The 26,457-nt window shown below is 43.1% G+C and overlaps 1 protein-coding gene across 2 annotated transcripts; it reads left to right on the plus strand.

Annotated features, from left to right (window-relative positions):
* The first annotated feature begins 202 nt into the window (after window positions 1-202).
* On the plus strand, window positions 203-23,027 carry LOC121578016 (thioredoxin reductase 1, cytoplasmic). Of its 2 annotated transcripts, none has more exons than XM_041892054.2 (16): window positions 203-528; window positions 1,017-1,077; window positions 2,364-2,473; window positions 3,516-3,623; window positions 4,042-4,114; window positions 4,379-4,501; window positions 7,943-8,085; window positions 8,531-8,646; window positions 12,844-13,069; window positions 13,592-13,684; window positions 13,969-14,045; window positions 17,475-17,631; window positions 18,013-18,120; window positions 20,249-20,344; window positions 20,688-20,822; window positions 22,798-23,027. In XM_041892054.2, exons 1-16 carry the CDS (start codon window positions 412-414, stop codon window positions 22,858-22,860), a joined length of 1,806 nt encoding a protein of 601 aa, XP_041747988.1. In that variant the 5' UTR covers window positions 203-411; the 3' UTR covers window positions 22,861-23,027. The 2 variants fall into 2 exon arrangements, with proteins under 2 accessions (XP_041747988.1, XP_041747990.1); XM_041892056.2 differs by lacking the exon at window positions 203-528 and adding an exon at window positions 721-750.
* The last annotated feature ends 3,430 nt before the right edge of the window (window positions 23,028-26,457 follow it).

The following is a 26,457-nucleotide window of genomic DNA, read 5'->3' on the forward strand; positions in this document are numbered from 1 at the left end:
GAAATAGGCGGGGTTTAGACATTTGTGGCGGCAGGCAGGCAGGCAGGCAGGCAGGCAGGCAGGCAGGCAGGCAGGCAGGCAGGCAGGCAGGCAGGCAGGCAGGCAGGCAGGCAGGCAGGCAGGCATTCGCGGTGTTGATGTACTGGGCGCGGTGTTGATGTACTGGGCGGGGTGTTGATGTACTGGGCGGGGTGTTGATGTACTGGGCGGGGTGTTGATGTACTGGGCGGGAGCTGAAACGAAATGAGGACAAAAGTTGTCCCGTTGGAATTGTAGTCCAGAAGCTAGCTAGAGTCTCTTTATCTGTTATTCGCAAGGACAATCAGTTGGAGGGAGTTTCGCTCCTCTCTTCCATTGCTAGACACAAGTTGAAGCTTGCCAAGAGGTAAGGCAGACGGAAATAGTCCGAAAATGCCTCCCATCGACAATGACACCGGGAGGAATCAACTAAAGTCTCGGATACAGGAGCTTATTGATTCTAATCAAGTGTTGGTATTCAGTAAAAGCCACTGTCCATTTTGTGTGAAGGTAAGTCCAACATATGCGTTTACTTTTTGTCTAACTGGCTAGCTAGCTTCTTTTGTCCTACTTATTTCTCCCGCGAGTAAGTTAGGCACATTCTCCCGCAAGTAACGGTAATTGGCTGCATGTAGAGGTCTTCACTGGTCCACCCAATCGGGTCTGGTCTAGACCCGGACCTGTTAGGATACGGGTCGGGCCTAGGGAGGATTGTCCTGGGTCCATAACTAGGTAGATATCTTGGGCTAACGTTAGAAAACTTAACTAACTTTTAGTTGTCTTTACTACTAACTAGTGTTTTAGCTTTCCATGAAAAAATGTATTGACTGAGGCGCCGCTTATCTCCCTGTTACGTTGTTGTGTAACGTTACGCAGAACTAGCTGGATGACTACCACGCTGGCTAGCGAGTTACATCGCTGGTAATAGCCCTATAAATAGATAATACCGCGAAGATAAAACAACGGGGTTCAAGCAGCATACATCTTTTTCTTTCCAGGTGAAGGATCTGTTCAAGGAGCTGAACGTGAACTGCAATGTAGTGGAGTTGGATTTAATTGGTAAGGAGTTGTTCCCAGGACTTGTCAAGCTTCTTTCTTGGAAGACGGGTGTACTCAGCACTGTCTTTTCTCAATTTATGCCAGTCACACCACATTACGTTTACATTTAAGTCATTTAGCAGACGCTCTTATCCAGAGCGACTTACAAATTGTGTAGTTATCTTTGATCGGTATGATCAAAATTGTACCAACTTGGTCTGTTATTGTGACTGTAATACCGCCACACCGGTAGTCACGACTCATGACTGCAGTTGAGTCACGGTAACTAGGCTTCTCCAACTGCGCTCTGATGCCGCTGATGTACATTAGTAGCCTTCCAAACTTGCCTGGTACTCCGCACTCTATTGTCCCTCCAATCACTCTGACATCAATGCAAATTAAATCGAAAGTGAAATAAGTGTTCCTAGACGTCTATGTTGCGCAACATTTCTATAGGCTATGCAATTGCTTGAGGAAATAGTTTTGATGGCTCTATTAAAAAGAGGAAGAGCCGATCAGCTTTCTATAGGCTAGGCCTGCTATTTTATTTATTTATTTTACCTTTATTTAACTAGGCAAGTCAGTTAAGAACAAATTATTATTTACAATGACGGCCTACACTGGCCAAACCCAGACGACGCTGGGCCAATTGTGGACCATTCGCTATTCCCGTGTAGCTCAGTTGGTAGAGCATGGCGTTTGCAACGCCAGGGTTGTGGGTTCGTTTCCCACGGGGGACCAGTATGAAAAAAAAAAAATGATGCACTCACTAACTGTAAATTGCTCTGGATAAGAGCTTCTGCTAAATGACTAAAATGGATGACCCCCCCCCCCTTCTGACAGGTGCATGATATTGGCCCATTCTAAATTCACACATCTTATTTACTATATGTAAATAAAATAAATAAATGAAGAATAGCCGGATGGGTGTGCTATTCAAGTGCATACGGATGAAGTCTCCCCCCCCAGCCATTTGATCTCTCACCAGTCACAGCTGTTCTGGTATAAATACACACTGTGCATGGAATAACTATTGCTCTGGCAAATACACTTAGAAAAGATTTCCAGTACTGAATTATGCAATTTATTTAAACACACTGTGTTTGTTTGCAGAACCAAAGTACATTTACATTATAGACTGCACAGGCTGTCAGCACTTAGAATTGAAGTCGATGGTGTATGAATGCATGTCATGTATATGACTCTAGTGTACATGTCAAAGATATGAAAGGAACAGTAGGATTAATGATTAATTTCATATAAATGTAGCTGCTACTCTGCTAACATCTCTTAACGGTTGTGTCTAGAGGATGGATCAAACTATCAAGAACTGCTGCTTGAGATGACCGGACAGAAAACTGTCCCCAATGTCTTCATCAACAAGACACACGTCGGTGGCTGTGACAAAACAATGAAGGTATGGATCGGTGTAGCTGCTTTCATGAACCACAGATCATTCTCAATTCACTCGTGGTTTTGCAAATGCCACCGCTTTTAGAATCTTGGGCTTATCCTGTCTTGAGATTCAAGCATGCATCAAACTTAGGCTAAAATCTCAGGTTTTGGCAATGAAAGATATCTTTGCGTTTGATGTCATAGGTTCCCCTTTCATTTTAGCATGTGGTAAATGATGCCCACCGCAGGCTTTAATTGTGTTGCAATATTACGAAAGAGAGTCTTTGTCCGTTTGCCAGAAACAAGGGTTGAGTGAATCTATTTGGGTCAAGTGTGGTTAAGCCAATTTACATCAAAATGCACTCCATTTGTCTTTTTACATCAAAATGGCTCCTTAAGAACACCCACACCTAGAGTATTCTCTTCCCTCTACACTGAGCTGCAATTAGCTAATGATACACTTTTTTTTGCCTGGTCATGCTTTGCATAATCTAGCACTTTGTCAGCATGACACAATAGCGTATATTTCACTTGAAACACATTCTCCTGATGTATTATAATCCTGACAATATCACCATGTGTTCTGTCTCTTGCCCTTTTCTAGCAAATGCTGGTTAATTTCCATCATGTGGCACGGAGAACATCCCTCCGGCATGAATGGTGTCAGCGTCGCTGTTGAATGTAGAATACCCTTTTTACATTTTAGTCATTTAGCAGGCACTCTTATCCAGAGCGACTTACAGGAGCAATTAGTGCCTTGCTCAATGGTACATAGACATATTTTTTCCCCCCGCACTTAATCGGCTCAGGGATTATAACCAGCGACCTTTCGGTTACTGGCCCAACGTTCTTAATTGCTAGGCTACCTTCCGCCTCTCATAGCCATGCACACTTTTCAGTAAGCACCATTTTTGGGATCATAAATTAGCATGCTGGTGTCCTTACTGTATTACACTTGTCTATTTCCCACCAGAAGCAGACCTTTTTTTGTGCCCTTTTAAGACTGCTGGGTTAATATTGTTTTCGCCATGGTATCTGACCACCTGTCGTCATCCTCTTCTCAGGCCCACAAAGATGGTGTCCTGCAGCAACTGCTGTGCGGGGAGAATGAGGTCTACGACTACGACCTCATCGTCATCGGGGGCGGCTCGGGAGGCCTGGCCTGCTCAAAGGTAAGAGCCTCCCAGATAACGCGTTTAAAATCAACCTTACCTCCAGACCTGCACCTTTCTAGTGTAGTATTGAGGCCCATGAAGGAAGGCTGTAGTCCAGTCTATCATGGGCTCTGTCTGAGAACGTTACTAGCTGTACAATCCTTGCGTCCTCTGTCCTTGTTTCCTCAATTCCTCTCAAAGCGCATTGGAGGAGAGGACCCAAGCTCCCTCTAAAGAGCTTGGAGATGAAGTTAGGATGGGAAAAAGCAAAGACATGACAGCTAGTAACGTTTTCAGACAGCCATGGTGAGTATTTCAGATGGCTCGTCATCGCAGCAATACAACTAAAGCATACAAGCTGAGCTAGTTGACCAGTGGTTGTCTTAATCAAGTTGTCTAAATGGCTGTCTGCCCTCTTGTGCTTCTCCTGGGACAGGAGGCAGCATTGCTGGGCAAGAAGGTGATGGTGTTGGACTATGTGGTGCCCACGCCGAAAGGGAACACATGGGGTGAGTATGGCTTCACGTGTCACACTCTTCTTCGATGGACATTGATGAGTTGAGTCACGTGCGTCTCCTCGACTGAACTGGTAGTTATTTGTGGTTGTTTCAGACATCCTCTTACAGCACACTGCTGCAGGCCCACCGAAGCACAAATCAAAATAGCTTGCAGAATACTGCTGTTATCAGTAGCAACATGTCTGCATGTGTCAATGTGGATCCAAATGAAATCTCCAAATGTGTGATTCTGTATGTGTCTTTGGCTCGGGACAGGCCTGGGCGGCACATGCGTGAACGTGGGCTGCATCCCCAAGAAGCTGATGCACCAGACGGCCCTGCTAGGGACTTCCATGCAGGACGCCCGCAAGTTTGGGTGGGAGTTGCCCGAGGAGACAGGTAACGTCTGGGTCAGCGGTTTAGGTTCTAATATCCATTTTAGTCACTTGGAATGCATGCCTAACACTAGGAGCGGGCATGAGTACTCGAACGGACATTAAAACTCGATCTCTAACCAGCGATAAACAAAAAACATTTCAAGTACTGTAAAACTATTTGGTGGAGTGTGCTTTGTGGCTTGTCCCGAAAATGATATTGTCTTGAAGACGACATTAATTTGCTTTGACTCTAGTGTTCCATTTGTACATGTGCATTTGCGGAACACAACAAAAAAGAAACCAAGGCAAGCATCACAGTTCTTCTCCCTAAATTTCCTTTCCCTCCACGTCTCACTCAATTGCGTTAGGACTGCTCCCTCTACACAAGCTCCCATTAGGCCTACAGAAATAAATGCCTATTAAAAATGGAGGGCATAAAACAAATGCCTCTAACTGGTGGGATACACAAGCTACATTCCTTGCCAAATAACGACAGTTTCCAACAACGAGCTGCAGTTTTGGAATAATTCCAGCCGGTCTATTTTCCACTTAGGCTACTTTGAGAACTGCTAGTGCCATTTAGAATTGGTTAGCCTAGGCTATAACCCCCTAAACATAGACAGATTCCACGCTGAAAATATGTAAAATCATTAGTTTGATAAAGAAAGTGTATTTTCATCAGAATCATTAAGCCTAGGCCTACTGACCAAACCGATGATGTGGCCGTAATTCATCACCATACAGTGTTCAATGTGGAGTTATTAATCCATTTAGAAAATTCCAAAGAACAGGCAGATTAACTAAATTGTATGTCTGTACGCCTATATCGAAAGGAAGACCAGATTTTGTTTTGTAACCATGGAAAAATTGTCTTTCAACGCACCAAACTAAGCCCCGTTTCAAGTGATCAGTCTTTGAGAATACAGTGAGGGGAAAAAAAGTATTTGATCCCTTGCTGATTTTGTACGTTTGCCCACTGACAAAGAAATTATCAGTCTATAATTTTAATGATAGGTTTATTTAAACAGTGAGAGACAGAATAACAAAACACAATCCAGAAAAACGCATGGGAAAAATGTTATAAATTGATTTGCATTTTAATGAGGAAATAAGTATTTGACCCCCTCTCAATAGAAAGATTTCTGGCTCCCAGGTGTCTTTTATACAGGTAACGAGCTGAGATTAGGAGCACACTCTTAAAGGGAGTGCTCCTAATCTCAGCTTGTTACCTGTATAAAAGACACCTGTCCACAGACGCAATCAATCAGATTCAAACTCTCCACCATGGCCAAGACCAAAGAGCTCTCCAAGGATGTCAGGGACAAGATTGTAGACCTACACAAGGCTGGAATGGGCTACAAGACCATCGCCAAGCAGCTTGGTGAGAAGGTGACAACAGTTGGTGCGATTATTCGCAAATGGAAGAAACACAAAATAACTGTCAATCTCCCTTGGCCTGGGGCTCCATGCAAGATCTCACCTCGTGGAGTTGCAATGATCATGAGAACAGTGAGGAATTAGCCCAGAACTACACAGGAGGATCTTGTCAATGATCTCAAGGCAGCTGGGACCATAGTCACTAAGAAAACAATTGGTAACACACTACGCCGTGAAGGACTGAAATCCCTCAGCGCCCGCAAGGTCCCCCTGCTCAAGAAAGCACATATACAGGCCCGTCGAAGTTTGCCAATGAACATCTGAATGATTCAGAGGAGAACTGGGTGAAAGTGTTGTGGTCAGATGAGACCAAAATGGAGACGTTTGGCATCAACTCAACTCGCCGTGTTTGGAGGAGGAGGAATGCTGCCTATGACCCCAAGAACACCATCCCCACCGTCAAACATGGAGGTGGAAACATTATTCTTTGGGGGTGTTTTTCTGCTAAGGGGACAGTACAACTTCACTGCATCAAAGGGACGATGGACGGGGCCATGTACCGTCAAATCTTGGGTGAGAACCTCCTTCTATTCAAGCATGACAATGACCCAAAACACACGGCCAAGGCAACAAAGGAGTGGCTCAAGAAGAGGCACATTAAGGTCCTGGAGTGGCCTAGCCAGTCTCCAGACCTTAATCCCATAGAAAATCTGTAGAGGGAGCTGAAGGTTCGAGTTGCCAAACGTCAGCCTCGAAATCTTAATGACTTGGAGAAGATCTGCAAAGAGGAGTGGGACAAAATCCCTCCTGAGATGTGTGCAAACCTGGTGGCCAACTACAAGAAACGTCTGACCTCTGTGATTGCCAACAAGGGTTTTGCCACCAAGTACTATGTCATGTTTTGCGGAGGGGTCAAATACTTATTTCCCTCATTAAAATGCTAATCAATTTATAACATTTTTTGCATGCGTTTTTCTGGATTTTTTGTTGTTGTTATTCTGTTTCTCACTGTTCAAATAAACCTACCATTTAAAATGATAGACTGATCATTTCTTTGTCAGTGGGCAAACTTATAAAATCAGCAGGGGATCAAATACTTTTTTCACTCACTGTAACTGTTGTAGACACGCATCACTTCGCATTGGCAACTTTTTCATTTGGAAAAATATTCAGTACTATTTTATTCTGCTATATTTCATGTTTTTTTCTATTAACAGTGGAGGCTGCTGAGGGGTGGACGGCTCATAATATGGCTGGAACGGCACTAATGGAATGGCATCAAACGCATGGAAACCATGTGTTTGATGTATTTGATACCATTACGCTCCAGCTATTACAACAAGCCTGTCCTCCCCAATTAATGTGCCACCAACCTCCTGTGGTGCTATGTAATAGGTGTCTTGACTGTGATAGGTGTCTTGTCTGCTAAATTAACCAAGCAAGGCTATGCCATTGCACAGCCACAGGCTTCTACAAGCAAGCGCCACTGCTGAGGTTACAGCCTTTTGGAAGATTGTGTTCCACAATATAATATAACCAGTTCATATTATGGTTTCAATAAATGAATCTTAAAGGGCACTTGCTTTTTTATGGACTCAATATACAGTATATGAGGCAATTTAGCAATGAAGATGTGTTATAGCTAATGGTTATGATAAATGAGGCATTGTTGTGTACTGTTGGCATATAGATAAATGGCCAAAAGTATTTTCTTCCAGTGCAGGTCTTGCCCTTGTGTTCTAAAGTAGATACTTTTTCTCCCCATTCCGAGTACTCTGAATTTTTTGGGAGTGAGTACTCGAACATTCAAATGCCCATCTCTACCCAACACATGAACTCAACCAAAGTAGTAAGGATATTGGAGCAGAGCCATGGCCAGTGCTAGGAATGAAACATGAGAAGGTATAAGTCACTTTTTGATTTGAAAACAGTATTGTTTAAGCCCTCTTCGTGAGCCTGAGGTAACCGAAGGTCATGGAAATGTCAATGTTACATTTCCAGGGGAGTACTTTTGCAGTAATGGTAGTAAACAACTAAAGACTTGTGTGGTCATTGTTGACTTTGTAATTCTCATCTGGTTCTTTAGTGAAGCACAACTGGGAGACGATGAAGACGGCGGTGAACAACTACATTGGCTCGTTGAACTGGGGCTACCGGGTGGCGCTGCGCGACAAGAACGTCAACTACGTCAACTCCTATGCTGAGTTCATCGAGTCGCACAAAATCAAGGTTGGTCGGCGCTTCGTGAGTTTACAAGCAGATGTTTGACCACAGTTATTAATGCTTTATAATGAATTGACTGCCTTCCATTTTACCCGTTTAGAAGGCAGTCAATTCGGTATGAAAATGGATGTGAACTGTTTTAGATGCACAGCACATGATGTATTCTCAAACTGGATAGTAACTAGCTTTGTTAGTTCCTTGGCTTAAACTAATCCCAAAGATATTTAATGGCTCTGTACACTTCACAGCACTTAGTAAAGCAGCTATTGTCTCTCCCATGGGAGGTTCTAAACCGCACACCCTTGACTTGACACATTGATTCTTGCTAACCACACTCAACAAATGAGATGAGGCTAGGTGTTGGTTTTAATGGAAATTATTTAGTGTGTACGAGAGTAAAATAAATCTGTGAAGAATGTTTGACACCCTACTTACCCCCTCCACCCACCAGGCGACCAACAAGCGAGGGAAGGAGACCTTCCATACGGCCGCAAAGTTTATCCTGGCGACGGGCGAGAGGCCACGTTACCTGGGCATCCCCGGTGACAAAGAGTACTGCATCACCAGGTGAGTCCTTCCCCTCCTCCTTCCCTCCCAGCACACAGCAGGCATTATTTAACCCGCAATCCAATTACACTGCCGTTCAGCCAGGGGAAAGCCCTCGTTATTCAATCACCACAATAGAGACAAACACACTGAATGGTTGTATTCTGTAGTGCACACCGTGGCGAAACCTTTTGCAACAAATGGAAAAACAAGCATTTCTAATTGGACAAGATCAGGTAATCCCTCCCTGTTTGTCTGTGTCCTTCCATTTGGAGCCTAGTGAATATGACCCAGCTCTACCAAGACTGTACAGATTAAAGCATTTGTCTGTAATGCTGACTCATGTAACATGTGGTGGGTATAAGGGATGTGGAACATTGTAGCTGAGTTTGCGCTCTGACACACACATGCACACACACACACACACACACACACTTTGCAAGTAAGCTCACTTTTCTCATTTCCACCACAGGAAGCCTTGTATCTCAGGGTACTCATTTAGTAAGACTATAATCTCCCACCAGCCTAAACACAGGTTTCCTAGAAGATTACCCCCTGCTGCTGTAGACTGGTGTGTTGTTATCATAGGAACAGACCCTGGTAGCCATCTCTGTACCATTTGAAGCAGGTTCTATGTCTAATGGTTGTATTGTGACTATGGCTGTCCCTGACTAAAACAAATCTTGGTTGACCAAGAGTCATCTGTTCTTTTGACCAGTCGATTGGTCGACATTTTAAAAATGTGTTTTAATCAAATCAACTATCTGCACTGAGCTTGTCTGATGCTATAAGCGAACTGTTTGATGAAATTAAGACAGAAATGACTAGGAGTCCGACCGCAATTGATTTGATTGTGCTCAGACTTGCTGTGTTAAAAAAAAAAAGACAGCAAGTGACTGTGTGACTAGCACCTGTTTTCTCCCTGTCCTCCCTGCTGCAGCGACCACCACAGAACATTAACAGTTTATTTCGCTGCTCTCTTTACGTGACACGTATGCGTCGCATGCACGTTGCATACACGTGACCAATAGGGCCTGACCTATAGCATATCATAATTACATCAATAAATTGGTTATAACAAACCCTTAACACTAACGCGTGACAGCAAAATGGAGGACGTGACAAATAAACTCAAAACGGGGGAATGTTTACTGGTTGCTCAGGAGGTAAAGGGGAAAGTCAGACGTGTAGAATACATTTGACTAGTTGTGGAAAATACTGGAGATCAAGAAAAATAAGGTGAGTAGCCAGCGCTGCGTGCATGTAATGTGTGCCAAACAGGTGCTGTTAGATTACAATAAAAAATGTCTGACCATTTGTTCCAATGTAAACAACTCTAAATTATAAGCGTGCCAGAGAGTTTGTAACACCTTTATTACAGCAAAGACTAAAAACAGTCGCATTAATTAGTGAATGCAATTTCCGAAATGGAACGGTTTAGGCCTATTTATTGTTAATGCTAATTATTAAATGGTCGCTTTGTTATTTTAAAACTAAAATGCTTGATTGCATTTCAAATCATGAATGACTCGTGTGATGACATGAACGAATAAGTGATTGATACAGTAGCCTATATACTGTAAGTATTGAAATATAGGCCTAAGTAAGTTACGGCATTAAGACTAAAGAGGATGCGCTCTTAGGCCTACAGTTCGATGGTGGTTATGCAAGGCTGCTATACTAACCCTACTAATGACATTACTTATTATGATGAAAACAACGAGATCAAGGAAAAAGGAGGGTTTTTATTATTATAAATATAATTTAGTAAACAACACAAAATAAATAATAAAGAAGAGACTGGTCTAACGAGGAAAAAAAGTGTAAAGCCTTTATTACAGCATAGCAAAGATTAAAAACAGCTGGATTTGGGAAATAGTTTATCAGATGTGGTTGCGTGAGGCTTGGTGCTGAGGGAATCAGTAGGCTATTAAACAAACACTCAAACAGGCAACAGAAGTAGGATGTGGCTTATTTCTGGAGATGTACCAGTCAAAAGTTTGGACACCTACTCATTCAAGGGTTGTTCTTCATTTTCTACATTTGTAGAATAATAGTGAAGACATCAAAACTATTAAATAACACACATGGAATCATGTAGTAACCAAAAAAGTGTTTTATATTTGAGATTCTTCAAATAGCCACCCTTTGCCTTGATGACAGCTTTGGCATTCTCCCAACCAGCTTCTTGAAGGATTCCAACATATGCGGAGCACTAGTTGGCTGCTTTTCCTTCACTCTGCGGTCCAACTCATCCCAAACCATCTCAATTTGGTTGAGGTTGGGTGATTGTGGAGGCCAGGTCATCTGAGGAGGCACTCCATTACTCTCCTTCTTGGTCAAATAGCCCTTACACAGCCTGGAGGCGTGTTGGGTCATTGTCCTGTTGAACAACAAATGATAGTCCCACTAAGCGCAAACCAGATGGAATGGCGTATCGCTGCAGAATGCTATGGTAGCCATGCTGGTTAAGTGTGCCTTGAATTCTAAATAAATCACAGACCGTGTCACCAGCAAAGCACCATCACACCTCCTCCTCCATGCTTCACGGTGGGAACCACACATGTGGAGATCATCCGTTCACCTACTCTGCGTCTCACAAAGACACAGCGGTTGGAACCAAAAATCTCCAATTTGGACTCATCAGACCAAAGGACAGATTTCCACCGGTCTAATGTCCATTGCTCGTGTTTCTTGGCCCAAGCAAGTCTCTTCTTCATATTGGTTTCTTTGCACCAATTCGACCATGAAGGCCTGATTCATGCAGTCTCCTCTGAACAGTTGCTGTTGTCTGTTACTTGAACTCTGTGAAGCATTTATTTGGGCTGCAATATGAGGTGCAGTTAACTCTAATGAACTTATCCTCTGCAACAGAGGTAACTCTGGGTCTTCCTTTCCTGTGGAGGTCCTCATGAGAGCCAGTTTCATCATAGCGCATGATGGTTTTTGCGACTGTTCTTTAAATTTTCCGTATTGACTGACCTTCATGTCTTAAAGTAATGATGGACTGTCGTTTCTCTTTGCTTATTTGAGCTTTTCTTGCCATAATATGGACTTAGTCTTTTACCAAATAGGACTATCTTCTGTATACCCCCCTACCTTGTCACAACACAACTGATTGGCTCAAATGCATTAGGAAGGAAAGAAATTCCACAAATTAACTTTTAAGAAGGCACACCTGTTAATTGAAATGCATTCCAGGTGACTACCTCATGAAGCTGGTTGAGAAAATGCCAAGTGTGTGCAAAGCTTTCATCAAGGCAAAGGGTGGCTACTTTGAAGAATCTCATTGTTTTAACACTTTTTTTTTGGTTACTACATGATTCCATATGTGTCATTTCAGAGTTTTGATGTATTCACTATTATTCTACAATGTAGAAAATAGTACAAATAAAGAAAAACCCTTCAATGAGTAGGTGTGTCCAAACTTTTGACTGGTACTGTATATGGATGATTTATAGTTAGACTATTGATTATAGACCTAATTAAGTTTGTTTCCTCACTTTTCTTAGACAATTAAGGCAAGTGCTGTTTTCTCGTCTCCCAACTCCGCTGCTGCTTGCTATGTGCTATTATGCACATAGCAACATGGTCTAGGAAATGAGCCAATTTCAGAACCGTGGACAGTGACCACTATCCAACGTGGGAGAAGGCCCATTTGTTATAAAATATATAACTTTTCTTTGTTGCACCATTGTTCTTACATAATATAACCATATATAATTTCAGTCGCACGTCTTAGAGTGATGGACTGTGCCATCCCCACGGCCTCCACAATGGATTAGTCCACTCAGACAGGCGCAAATCAGGCAGGTGTCTTGTACACCATTAATTATTTAATTTTTTTGCTACTGCTCGACTAAAGCAGTCTTGGTCGACCAACAGCCTATCAACCAAACAATCGACCAGTTGACTAAATGGGGTCAGCCCTAATTGTGACTGAATAACTAAGTTCTCAGATGACATACTTATCTACTGGTCTCATAAAGTCCCAGGCTCACCAGTCTTTTTGTGTATAGTTTGGGAGATTAACTGTTGACATTTTAAAGATGTAACTTTGTTTAGTGAATCAATCTGACAATCCAATTATTTCACATGCTAATTGCAGAAAGAATGGGTGAATTGTGGCGTTGGTACATTTTAAGAGCATTATGGTTTTAACGAAGGTGCATTCTACTCTGGCTGCTATTCCTGTGTGTGTCCCTCCCTTGTACGCAGTGATGACCTGTTCTCTCTGCCCCACTGCCCCGGCAAGACCCTGGTGATCGGGGCATCCTACGTAGCGCTGGAGTGCGGGGGTTTCCTGGCGGGCCTTGGCCTGGACGTGACCGTCATGGTACGCTCCATCCTGCTGAGGGGCTTCGACCAGGACATGGCCAACCGTGCCGGCAAGCACATGGAGGAGCATGGCGTAAAGTTCCTCCGGAAGTACGTCCCTGTCAAGGTGAGCCAATGTGACTTATCTACTACCAGACCTGGGTTAAAATAGTTTTTTGAAATCTTTCGTTTTGCTTTAGCCTGCCTGAAATGTCAGGTGGGTAGTGTGTGCACTGTTGGAACTTTTCTATTGGTTCCATTGCAACAGGTAAGCTCAATCAAGCACAGCTAGTATTTTAAATTATTTCAAAAAGTGTTTGTCTACTAGGACCTTGTATGTTTCCTCAGCTGTTCAGGGCTTTTATGACTCATGGCTTGGAAATGCCTGGTACTAAATCGCTCTGTCATCGGGGAAGTTGTGTAATATGTTGCTCTCTATCTAAAGAGTCCTGTCATCAGTTTAAGTCTAACCTTGATTGCTGTTAGCCTGTGAAGGCAAACTAAATTAGAAACCACGTGCTCTTTCAGAGAAAAAGATTCCTTCAGTTCACCTGGCCATTATAGCGTTCGACATTTTGTAACTAGATATAAAACGAATTGTATGCAAGATATTTGTATTCGTGTGTGTGTGTGTGTGTGTGTGTGTCAGGTGGAGGAGCTGGAGGCAGGCACTCCTGGGAGGCTGAAGGTGACAGCCAAGAGCACGGAGGGAGACGAGACCATCGAGGGAGAGTACAACACTGTACGTACGCATCACCATCCCCTTAACCCCCAATATCCCATAGCTTAGGCGTCCCAAAGTCAATCTAGCACTTATAAATGAAACCAATAGTTAAGAGTTAAATCCGCAACCATATTGCATTAGGAATTAACTCTGCATGGTTGTCCGTCTTAGAGCATTTGTCATAACTAGAATATGTTTCGTCAGCGAAATGGAGTAATTCCTGCTTTATTTGAATGTTTTAATGACACGCTACAGCTGGAGAAATGTCCTGTTAACCAGGTGACTTCCTTGTCCTCCCTCAGGTGTTGATAGCCGTGGGGCGCGACGCCTGTACAGGAAAGATCGGCCTGGATCAAGCCGGGGTCAAAGTCAACCCCAAGTAAGTTTCCTTCCCTTTTAGTTTCTCTCCCTTATTTCATTCACCCATTCGCGCTTGCAGCCGTCACCAAGGAGACGTAGACGTAGAGGGGGGGGGTTGTGTGTGCCTGTACCTTTTAAGAATCACCACAGTCATGGTGCCCTTTAAGAATCACCACAGTCATGGTGACCTTTAAGAATCACCACAGTCATGGTGACCTTTAAGAATCACCACAGTCATGGTGATTCAGCACTATTGCCACCCTGAGCTCGGGGTCTGTGTGTGTGATCCATTCGTTTATTTCAATTAGGGGACGGGTGGTAGGGTTAGGGGAAAATAATAAAGGTATGTGTACGTACAGTGCAGTGCATTCTGAAAGTATTCAGACCCCTTGACTTTTTCCACATTTTGTTACATTACAGCCTTATTCTAAAATGGATATATATATATATATTTTTTTTATTCTTTATCAATCTACACACAACACCCAATAATGACAAAACAAAAACAGGTTTTTATACATTTTTGCAAATGTATTTAAAATAAAACAGATACTTTATTTACATAAGTATTCAGACCCTTTGCTATGAGACTCAATTGAGCTTAGGTGCATCCTGTTTTCATTGATCATCCTTGAGATGTTTCTACAACTTGATTGGAGTCCACCTGTGGAAAATATAAATTGATTGGACATGATTTGGAAAGGCACGCACACACCTGTCTATATAAGGTCCCACAGTTGACAGTGCATGTCAGAGCAAAAACCATGCCATGAGATCAAAGGAATTGTCTGTAGAGCTCCAAGACAGGATTGTATCGAGGCACAGATCTGGGGAAGGGTACCAAAATATTTCTGCAGCGTTGAAGGTCCCCAAAAACACAGTGGCCTCCATCATTCTTAAATGGAAGAAGTTTGGAACAACCAAGACTCTTCCTAGAGCTGGCCACCCAGCCAAACTGAGCAATCGGGGGAGAAGGGCCTTGTCAGGGAGGTGACCAAGAACCCGATGGTCACTCTGACAGAGCCCCTGAGTTCCTCTGTGGAGATGGGAGAACCTTCCAGAAGGACAACCATCTCTGCAGCACTCCACCAATCAGACCTTTATGGTAATGTCCAGACGGAAGACACTCCTCAGTAAAAGGCACATGACAGCCCGCTTGGAGTTTGCCAAAAGGCACCTAAAGACTCTCAGACCATGAGAAACTAGATTGAACTCTTTGGCCTGAATGCCAAGCATCACATCTGGAGGAAACCTGGCACCATCCCTACGGTGAAGCATGATGGTGGCAGCATCATGCTGTGGGGATGTTTTTCAGCGGCAGGGACTGGGAGACTAGTCAGGATCGAGGCAAAGATGAACGGAGCAAAGTACAGAGAGATCCTTGATGAAAACCTGCTCCAGAGTGCTCAGGACCTCAGACTGGGGCGAAGGTTCACCTTCCAACAGGACAACGACCCTAAGCACACAGCCAATACAACGCAGGAGTGGCTTCGGGACAAGTTTCTGAATGTCCTTGAGTGGCCCAGCCAGAGCCCGGACTTGAACCCGATCTAACATCTCTGGAGAGACCTGAAAATAGCTGTGCAGTGATGCTACCCTTCCAACCTGACAGAGCTTGAGAGGAACTGCAGAGAAGAATGGGAGAAACTCCCCAAATACAGGTGTGCGAAGCTTGTAGCGTCATACCCAAGAAGACTTGAGGCTGTAATCGCTGCCAAAGGTGCTTCAACAAAGTACTGACTAAAGGGTCTGAACACTTATGTAAATGTGATATTTCAGTTTTTTTTTTTAATAAGTGTGCAAATCTGTCTAAACCCGTTTTTGCGTTCTCATTATGAGGTATTGTGTGTAGATTGATGAGGGGGGGGGGGGGGAACAATTTCATCAGTTTTTGAATAAGGCTGTAATTTAACAAAATATGGAAAAAGACAAGGGGAATGAATTACATTGAATACTTTCCGAATGCACTGTGTGTGTATATGTGGGGATTGGAAATGACGCAGACAATTACATTGATAGAAGCCACAATCGATATGCAATATTAAAGTTGATCCACCCCCTAAAGAAAAAATAGTTTGAGCTTTGTAAGGAGAGAAACCCCCTTGTGCTGGGGTTGCAAATAGCCTAGAAGTTAAGAATGTTGGGCCAGTAACCGAAAGGTCGCAGGTTGAAATCCCCGAGCCGACTAGGTGAAAAATCTCTGTGCCCATAAACAAGGCACTTACCCCTAATTCCTCCGGTAAATCACTCTGGATAAGAGCGTATGCTAAATGACAAAAATGTAAATATAAAATGCTGTAACATTAGGACCCGCCTGTATCTAAAAACCTTGTGCTTCTTTACAATCATGTAAACTGGATTGAGGACAACGTGTTTTTCATGTTGTTCCTAACATCGTGTTTGGTTATGAATGGGTCAGCCTTACAGAGTGCTTTAGGTCATAGGGATTAAGCAATCGCATGAGTGCGCCTCTGAGTCAGTCATATGACTGGGACCCTATCAGCATTTAACATGGGGCTGACTGACTGACACACGGCTCAAGGTGCACCGGGGTTCCAGGGCCACCACGAGGTTGTAATACATGAGTGTAGGTTACGTGAGGGTAGGAGGGGTTATTGACAAAAGCTAATTGTCTGATGAATAACAGTGAAATTGCTTGTTGTTTTAATGTGACTTGAGAAGTTGTTCATTGTGGCATGACATTCTCTTGTATAGACACACACGCATATTCTCTCCAAACTCTCTAGACCTGGTCGGAATTATTTTGCATGGTCAGATATCAGATCAGATTATGCAAATGCATACATACTGGTTTTTCCGGGATCAAAATGGGGCTTAGGTGGTTTTTAAAGCTAATTTCATACAATTCTACACATTCGCTGTTATTCATAAGACAATTATATATCTTTATCTGGTTTTCGTCGTTTAAATTGACACTGAAAACATTTTACCATTCCGTAAATTATTTCCCAAAAATATAAATACTTTTGGGACTAAGGAAAAATCACTTGTCTATGCAGAAAACTCTGGCACAGACTGTCTCATCATTTGCGCTACATGCTATATCATCGTCTGTATACTTTTTCTCCGTATTGGCCATGACAAGATCTTGGCCCCACTCTGTCAGTCATTCAGTCCCATTCTTCATGGCTACGACCTTTGTCTGTCACTGTCAGATAAAACCTAGACATATATGGTATTTTCTTTACTTAAATAATGCATCATAAAAATTGTCCCCCCCCCCCAACACATCCTGTTATTGGTTTACCCGTGAAATCATAGAACAGAGTTCTTTGTATAGTGACATTTCTCAAGCCAGGGAACTGCAACTTGTGGCTCTTTAACTGCCCCTTTGTGGCTCCATGGGGATCTAAAATTAGTCAGATGGGAGTCACCAGTTAATTTCCCCTCGCTAAGCTTCCACTCTCTCATTCTCCGCCTCCCCCAGGAACGGAAAGATCCCGGTGAATGACGAGGAGCAGACTAACGTGCCGCACATCTACGCCATCGGAGACATCCTGGAGGGCAAGTGGGAGCTGACGCCCGTGGCTATCCAGGCTGGCAAGCTGCTGGCACGCCGGCTGTACACGGGCGCCTCGCTCAAGGTAATTGTCGGACAGCAGGCCTCAATTCACCACCCAGGAGTTGACATTTTCTATTGGTAGACCATGGCAGTTTGACAGTGTGACCCTTCGGCAGTGTGCCCCCCCCCTTACTATCTCTGTTGTGCCTCTGCTTTGAGGAGATTAGCTTGTTGCTTTCAAATGAAAATATGGATGTTGGTGTTATGTGGTGGGGTCTTTGCTCCCTACCTAAAATGTATAAACTAGGAGAAACCCCTTACAGTATTTCCCTTGCTTCTATCATCGTACTGTAGGATGTTCTGCCTGGCAAACCTCCGATGTGACACAACCTGGTACAGACGGTCAATTGTCACACCCTCTTTGTTGTTATTATTAACTGCGGTTGAATGTTGTCGTGTGCAGTGTGACTACGTGAATGTTCCCACCACGGTGTTCACCCCTCTGGAGTATGGCGCCTGTGGTCTGTCTGAGGAGAAAGCTATCGAGCTGTACGGCCAAGACAACCTGGAGGTACACATGCTCCACTTCCAGCCTAGTGGTAACAGGGCCTAAAATGAACACCCTGCCAAATGTGGGTAGATTTTGGCATTGGCGGGTAATAATGTCTAATTCACCATCCACATTGGTGGGTGGTCACACTCAGGGTTCTACAGTGCGAGCATTTAATAAAAATAGTCAAAAGTCAAGTATGGCCACGTGAGTTGTGATTTTATAGAAAAATAAATGCTGCAGTAGTAGTTTTTTAAATATTTCTGCCGTTTTGTTTCATATTTGGTAATGCACAAAGAAATAAGAATCCTAACGTTATAGCTATCCCACCTCGCGCAGCAACACTGCCTGTCTGGGGGGCTGTGCACACTTGAAAGATTTTGTTTTTAGAAGCAATGTGCATAAAAGTTGGTCTAACTTGTGTACTAAATTGAGATTTTCCTTGTGTTTCTTGGCTATTTATACTGAACAAAAATATAAGCGCAACATTACATTTAAATTTTTGTCAATTAGCAGACACTCTTATCCAGAGCGACTTACAGTTAGTGAGTGCATACATTATTTTTTTTATTTTGTCATACTGGCCCCCCGTGGGATTCGAACCCACAACCCTGGCATTGCAAACGCCATGCTCTACCAACTGAGCTACATCCCTGCTGGCCATTCCCTCCCCTACCCTGGACGACGCTGGGCCAATTGTGCGCCGCCCCATCAACATGCAACAATTTCAAAGATCTTACTGACTTCAAGTTCAAATAAGGAAATCAATCAATTGAAATAAATACATTAGGCCCTAATCTATGGATTTCACATGACTGGGCAGGGGTGCAGTTTTTCCCCACAAAAGGGATTTATTACAGACAGAAATACTCCTCAGTTTCATCAGCTGTCTGGGTGGCTGTTCTGACGATCCCACAGGTGAAGAAGCAGCATGTGGAGTTCCTGGGCTGGCGTGGTTACACGTGGTTTGCGGTTGTGAGGCCGGTTGGACGTACTGCCAAATCCTCTAAAATGATGTTGGAGGCGGCTTATGGTAGAGAAATGAACATTCAATTCTCTGGCACGCTCTCTCAACTTGAGACATCTGTGGCGTTGTGACAAAACTGCACATTTTTTGTGGCCTTTTATTGTCCCCAGCACAAGGTGCACCTGTGTAATGATCATGCTGTTTAATCAGCTTCTTGATATGCCACACCTGTCAGGTGGATGGGTTATCTTGGCAAAGGATACATGCTCACTAGCAGGGATGTAAACAAATTTGTGGCCAAAATTTGAGAGAAACAAGCTTTTTGTGCGTATGGAACATTTGATGGGGATCTTTTATTTAATCTCATGAAACATGGGACCAACACTTTTACATGTTGCGTTTTATATTTTTATTCAGTATACGTTGTTATGTTCACAAGCTACATTGCTTTTCAATGTTTTTGGAGTTTGCTTCCACTGCTAGCAAAGATACATTTTTGGCCTCTACTATTGAGATTCCTCACAGGCATGCCTCGTTACCTAGGTAACCTTAAAGGGGCAGCTGAATTTGTCTTATCTGTGATGTTCTGGTTAAAAGACTCAGGTCACATAATATTAAATTGAGCAAAATACCACATTATTTCTTACTAGTAATACATTTCTTGTTTTAGAAAGATTAGTAAGCGTGTTAATTTTTTGTATTATATATTTATTTTGTAATTATGGCAGCAACCAGAAATTGTCTGGTAAAAGAATCTGAGGGACTGGTAGAATATTATTTTTTTACAACTACCTGCCACAGTGGCTGGTAGCCAAAGTTAGTTTTAGGCCCTGATTGGTACTTCAGCCACATCACACACTCGCAGCCCACTGGCACTGAATAATACATATCGGACCGATATCAACTGACATTTTGTCTCTGCTCGCATATGCACTCTAGCTAGCATTCCAGTTGAAATGTGGACACTGGAACAAAGCCTTCGACTCGCCAGCTAAAATGGCCTACTATTATTTGACAGTGGAAAACCATAACTTGTGTGGTTCTGTGTGTTCACTTATGGTTTCTGCTTCTTCTTTCATATTTTCTAACTGATACCTAACAGAAATGTTTTTCGTATTAATAAAATGCATGTTATTCTGCCTTTACGGTATGTGTATTTTAATGTCCTTGTTAACTGTGTAGGTGTACCACAGTCTCTTCTGGCCTCTGGAGTTCACCATCCCCAACAGGGACAACAACAAGTGCTACTCCAAGATCATCTGCAATAAACTGGACAATGTAAGAACCCCCCTCTTTTCAAACTTACCTGACTACCTGTTTAATTCATAGGTACAGCAATTATTGTCACCTATTTTGCCATATAGAGTTCAGACCTTCTCACATTGAAAACGGAGAATGTGCGGGAGCCAGAGAAATTACATGGGAACAAAAGGCTTCCACCCTTGTCTCTGGTCAAGAGGCTATGTGAACCCATTGTCACTTTGACACCAAATTCAATAGCCATATTGAAGAAGAATACACGTTCCTACATGCGGGGTCTGGCTAACATAACAAAATGGTAGATTACCGATACACTTGATCTATCAGACCCCGTAACACTGCTCTCTCTCTCTCCCTGCAGGACCGTGTGATCGGGTTCCATTACCTGGGGCCCAACGCGGGAGAGGTGACGCAGGGCTACGGCGTGGCCATGAAGTGTGGCCTGACCAAAGAGCAGCTGGACAACACCATCGGCATACACCCCACCTGCGCTGAGGTAAGACTGATCCCAGACCAGCTGCAGGCCGCATTTCATTTTAGTTGCTCCCTTCTTTTTGCCCCCACTACCATTGGCGTTGGAAGCACCATGCTCTACCTAGGTGGATAGAGGGCGTACGTCCTATCTTTCCCATGAATTGCTTCTGTGACTGCCTCTGATAGACACCCCCCCCCCCAAAAAAAAACAACAACATGGTGGCAGGTATAATAAGTCCCTCCACAGTGCAAAAAAAGTGGTTTCATACTCCGAGCACTGTCTGATTGCCTGAGTTGATCTGGCAGTGAGCCACGACAGATTTTTTGACAAATTAGAACTCAAATCAAGAATTGAAGAAGTATTGTCAACTGAAGGCTGAAAAACAAACCACTGTAACAGGTGACCGTTAGTACCATAGGTCAGGGGTTCTCAAATTCATCAGGGATCCCCTCATCAGAACACAACTCGAGTTGGATAGAAAATTGCATACAATACGTTTTATGACTTTGACAGTGCATGGCTGGACAAACCAAGTCTTGGGCCCAGGGAAGGAACCTTTTTTTAAAGGCCCGCCTCTTGGCATCGTAGAGAAAATGTAACAGTTGTCATGCACATTTCCTGCAATTCTACAAAGTATTTCAAGAGGCGGAGAGAAAACGTTGCAGTTTTAAAGCAGAAATTACAGTTAATTTATGAAGGGGAAAAAAATGGGTAATGGAAGTATTGAGTTGAAATATTGATAATTGGTACTGTGGATACCATAACCCAGTGAGCCTCCAGGCCCATGTTTCCCAGGGTTAAGAACATACACTACAATTTTTTTGTCCATCAAATTGATCAGAAATATGGTGTAGACATTGTTAATGTTGTAAATGGCTATTGTAGCTGGTAACGGCTGATTTTTAACGGAATATCTACATTGGTGTACAGAGGCCTATTTATCAGCAACCATCAGTCCTGTGTTCCAATGGCACGTTGTGTTTGCTAATCCAACTATCATTTTAAAAGGCTAATTGATCATTAGCCTCCTGAGTGGCGCAGTGGTCTAAGGCGCCGCATCGCAGTGCTAACTGTGCCACTAGAGATCCTGGTTCGAATCCAGGCTCTGTCGCAGCCGGCCGCGACCGGGAGACTCATGGGCGGCGCACAATTGGCCCAGCGTCGTCCAGGGTAGGGGAGGGAATGGCCGGCAGGGATGTAGCTCAGTTGATAGAGCATGGCGTTTGCAACGCCAGGGTTGTGGGTTCGATTCCCACGGGGGGCCAGTATAAAAAAAAAAAAATGTATTCACTAACTGTAAGTCGCTCTGGATAAGAGCGTCTGCTAAATGACTAAAATGTAAAAATGTAAAACCCTTTTGCAATTGTTAGCACAGCTGAAAACTGTTGTGCTGATTAAAGAAGCAATAAAACTGGCCTTCTTGAGACTAGTTGAGTATCTGGAGCTTCAGCAATTGTGGGTTCGATTACAGGCTCAAAATAGCCAGAAACAAATAACTTTCTTCTGAAACTCGTCGGTCTCGTCAGTCTTTGATCTATTTTATTTTAATGGACAAAAAAATTGCTTTTCTTTCGAAAAACAAGGAAATGTATAAGTGACCCCAAACTTTTGAACGGTAGTATACACTGTAGATTAATAATATTACATTGCATTGTGTTACACCCTCAACTTATTTCACAGATTCCTTGGCCAAAATCCATTTAATCTTTTTAGTAATATTTGTAAAGAATAACGAAAATACATATATTTTGAGATTTGGCTGCGGGCCCTCTGCAGTACTTTGTCCGCGGACCCCACTGAGAACCCCTGTCATAGGTAACTACATAATGTTCAAGGCGAATGCCATCAGTCTTTCGTGGCAAGTGCACCCTCTATCCATCTCTATGGTTGGAGCTTTGCTCGCTTGGCTTTGACCATAAAAAATTATATTGCGAACGAGTCATGCCACCTCGCTACGATGCAGAGCTCAACGGGCTTTCTCCTCCCTCTCTTCCAGATCTTCACCACCATGGAGGTGACCAAGAGCTCGGGCGGTGACATCACCCAGACGGGCTGCTGAGGTTAAACCCTGCTCGTTTAACGGGCTGTCCTGTTCTCCATCTTAGATCTCTCGCCTCGTAGCTCTGCGCCAACCTGGCCCCCTCTCAAATTCTACACCCAAGACCAATCGCTTCTCAGGAAAAACCAATAAGTTGATCCGAAACCGGGGGGGGGGGTCTGAACGGATGAAACCACTCATTTGGGATTAGGGGTGGGTGGGGAAACAGTGGGTCCGTATAATACTGTCTGAAAGATTGAGCCAATAAATGCACTGAGGGGGCCTGTAGGGTGGACATACAAGGCAACATAATGAGGTGAGTTACTATCTATGGGACAGCCTGCTAGATAGCGGGGATACTTGGCTGCTTTCACAAGGCACCCTGTGTGTCTTTCTCAGAGGTGCACCACCCCTCTCTAGGGATGGATGAGTGCTGTTTGACGTCCTGGCCCTTAACCCAGTCACTGTGGTGGGCTAGGACCGATGTCCCTCTGTCCAAAGGCACAAGGGGTGAACCGAACCCTTCGTCCAACTTAAACACCCATATATATATATACACACACACACACATACCGTGGGGAAAAAAAGTATTTAGTCAGCCACCAATTGTGCAAGTTCTCCCACTTAAAAAGATGAGAGGCCTGTCATTTTCATCATAGGTACACGTCAACTATGACAGACAAAATGAGAAGAAAAAAATCCAGAAAATCACATTGTAGGATTTTTGATTAATTTATTTGCAAATTATGGTGGAAAATAAATAAGTATTTGGTCAATAACAAAAGTTTCTCAATACTTTGTTATATACCCTTTGTTGGCAATGACACAGGTCAAACGTTTTCTGTAAGTCTTCACAAGGTTTTCACACACTGTTGCTGGTATTTTGGCCCATTCCTCCATGCAGATCTCCTCTAGAGCAGTGATGTTTTGGGGCTGTCGCTGGGCAACACGGACTTTCAACTCCCTCCAAAGATTTTCTATGGGGTTGAGATCTGGAGACTGGCTAGGCCACTCCAGGACCTTGAAATGCTTCTTACGAAGCCACTCCTTCGTTGCCCGGGCGGTGTGTTTGGGATCATTGTCATGCTGAAAGACCCAGCCACGTTTCATCTTCAATGCCCTTGCTGATGGAAGGAGGTTTTCACTCAAAATCTCACGATACATGGCCCCATTCATTCTTTCCTTTACACGGATCAGTCGTCCTGGTCCCTTTGCAGAAAAACAGCCCCAAAGCATGATGTTTCCACCCCCATGCTTCACAGTGGGGTATGGTGTTCTTTGGATGCAACTCAGCATTCTTTGTCCTCCAAACATGACAAGTTGAGTTTTTACCAAAAAGTTCTATTTTGGTTTCATCTGACCATATGACATTCTCCCAATCCTCTTCTGGATCATCCAAATGCACTCTAGCAAACTTCAGACGGGCCTGGACATGTACTGGCTTAAGCAGGGGGACACGTCTGGCACTGCAGGATTTGAGTCCCTGGCGGCGTAGTGTGTTACTGATGGTAGGCTTTGTTACTTTGGTCCCAGCTCTCTGCAGGTCATTCACTAGGTCCCCCCGTGTGGTTCTGGGATTTTTGCTCACCGTTCTTGGAATCATTTTGACCCCACGGGGTGAGATCTTGCGTGGAGCCCCAGATCGAGGGAGATTATCAGTGGTCTTGTATGTCTTCCATTTCCTAATAATTGCTCCCACAGTTGATTTCTTCAAACCAAGCTGCTTACCTATTGCAGATTCAGTCTTCCCAGCCTGGTGCAGGTCTACAATTTTGTTTCTGGTGTCCTTTGACAGCTCTTTGGTCTTGGCCATAGTGGAGTTTGGAGTGTGACTGTTTGAGGTTGTGGACAGGTGTCTTTTTATACTGATAACAAGTTCAAACAGGTGCCATTAATACAGGTAACGAGTGGAGGACAGAGGAGCCTCTTAAATAAGTTGTTACAGGTCTGTGAGAGCCAGAAATCTTACTTGTTTGTAGGTGACCAAATACTTATTTTCCACCATAATTTGCAAATAATTTCATTAAAAATCCTACAATGTGATTTTCTGGAGAAAAAAATTTCTAAATTTGTCTGTCATAGTTGACGTGTACCTATGATGAAAATTACAGGCGCCTCTCATCTTTTAAGTGGGAGAACTTGCACAATTGGTGGCTGACTAAATACTTTTTTCCCCCACTATACATACATACATACATACATACATACATACATACGAAGACTCCTGTAGTATGTTAACAGCTGGCACACAGCCAGGGTTTGACTGAATATAAATAAATAATTATCTGATCCAATGTGTGGTGGAAACGCCTGGTCATTTTTACTCTGTAGAAGTGAAATATTATGTCCTAAAATATGTTTATTTTGTCTCTTCTCTGGCAAGCCATCAACATTCCAGGCATTTTTTAATAATAATTATTTCTCGTCAGAAGTGTATATTATCCGATATCTCAGATATGGAAAATGAAAAATTGAGTTTGAGGCAATGGATATGTTTTTGTTTTTATCAGTATTTCTCATGGTGTCGTCCTTGCCGTTTCTCCACATCGGGGTCGTCGGCCTCAGATTAAAGACGACTCCCAGTTCCAACTTCTACCAAAGTGTTAACCAAAAAGGTGCATGTTGGAGAAGTCAAAAGAGAGCCTCTGAACCATCATTCAAATATCCGGTATAGCCTGCTTCAGAAAACACTGTTAGTAATTCTAATGAATGAATGAATACATAAAACACAAATTGTACTGAATGTAAAAAATAATATATACTTTCAAAGTTTTCAGTGGATAATTAAATGACTGCTTCTTTGTATCAGTTTGATCTTGCTGTTTCGTTTGCCTCTGCGTTGTGTGTATGTAAAATGTATCCAATCTGGTAGAGGACAGTATTTTAAGAGTTTCTATCTGACTACTGTTGAGCAGTGACACCGGTCAAAATGTATAAATGACTGCTTCACTGCTATCACCACTTTTTTTAGATTACTTTTATTAAAGTCTTGAAAGACAACGTCAACATGAAACTATCGTCTTGACTCGTTTTGTTTGTTGTGTCAAAGTGAAAGATAAGTGACCTGTTCCGTGTGGTTACCTAGTGGGTTTAGTGGTTGATGGGGTAAACTTGTGCATGCAAGAACATAATGTCAGGTTTACAGGAAATATCGGGTGATTGGGCATTCCTTAGCAACCTGCCTCTTAATTTCCTGAGATGAGATCAGAGTTCATAATCAGGAATCGGGTGTGTAAAAAGTCTTATTAGTGTGCCGAGACATTTCCTCTTTACTGGAAAGGACCAGCAATGTGGCTTACACCCAGATCGGTTTGACCTATCTTTCCAAGCGAGACAAGATGGCACAAACAGATCTGGGACTAGACTATCAGCAATTCATGACTTTTATATCATAAACCATTAGTAGGTGTATTGGGAGGGGGAAATGTCTATATTGTCGCAATTGTTCTTCAACCCGTATTCTTGAACTTGTAAGTTTCAGAAATTATAATTGAACATTTGACAGAACTGAGGCACATTTTTAGGAAAACCAATATTCTGTTTGCTGAGAACTGTCTTTCAGTACAAAGTGGGTGTGCTGTTTCATAGTGATGAGATTATTATTATTATTGGATTATT

Source organism: Coregonus clupeaformis, chromosome 12 (assembly GCF_020615455.1).
Source record: "Coregonus clupeaformis isolate EN_2021a chromosome 12, ASM2061545v1, whole genome shotgun sequence".
NCBI classification, from domain to species: domain Eukaryota; kingdom Metazoa; phylum Chordata; class Actinopteri; order Salmoniformes; family Salmonidae; genus Coregonus; species Coregonus clupeaformis.

Coding starts and splice junctions, on each gene's coding strand:
- LOC121578016 (XM_041892054.2), top strand. CDS start 412: ATGCCTCCCATCGACAATGACACCGGGAGGAATCAACTAAAGTCTCGG. Junction 529..1,016: donor ACTGTCCATTTTGTGTGAAG/GTAAGTCCAACA, acceptor TTTTCTTTCCAG/GTGAAGGATCTGTTCAAGGA. Junction 13,685..13,968: donor TCGAGGGAGAGTACAACACT/GTACGTACGCAT, acceptor GTCCTCCCTCAG/GTGTTGATAGCCGTGGGGCG.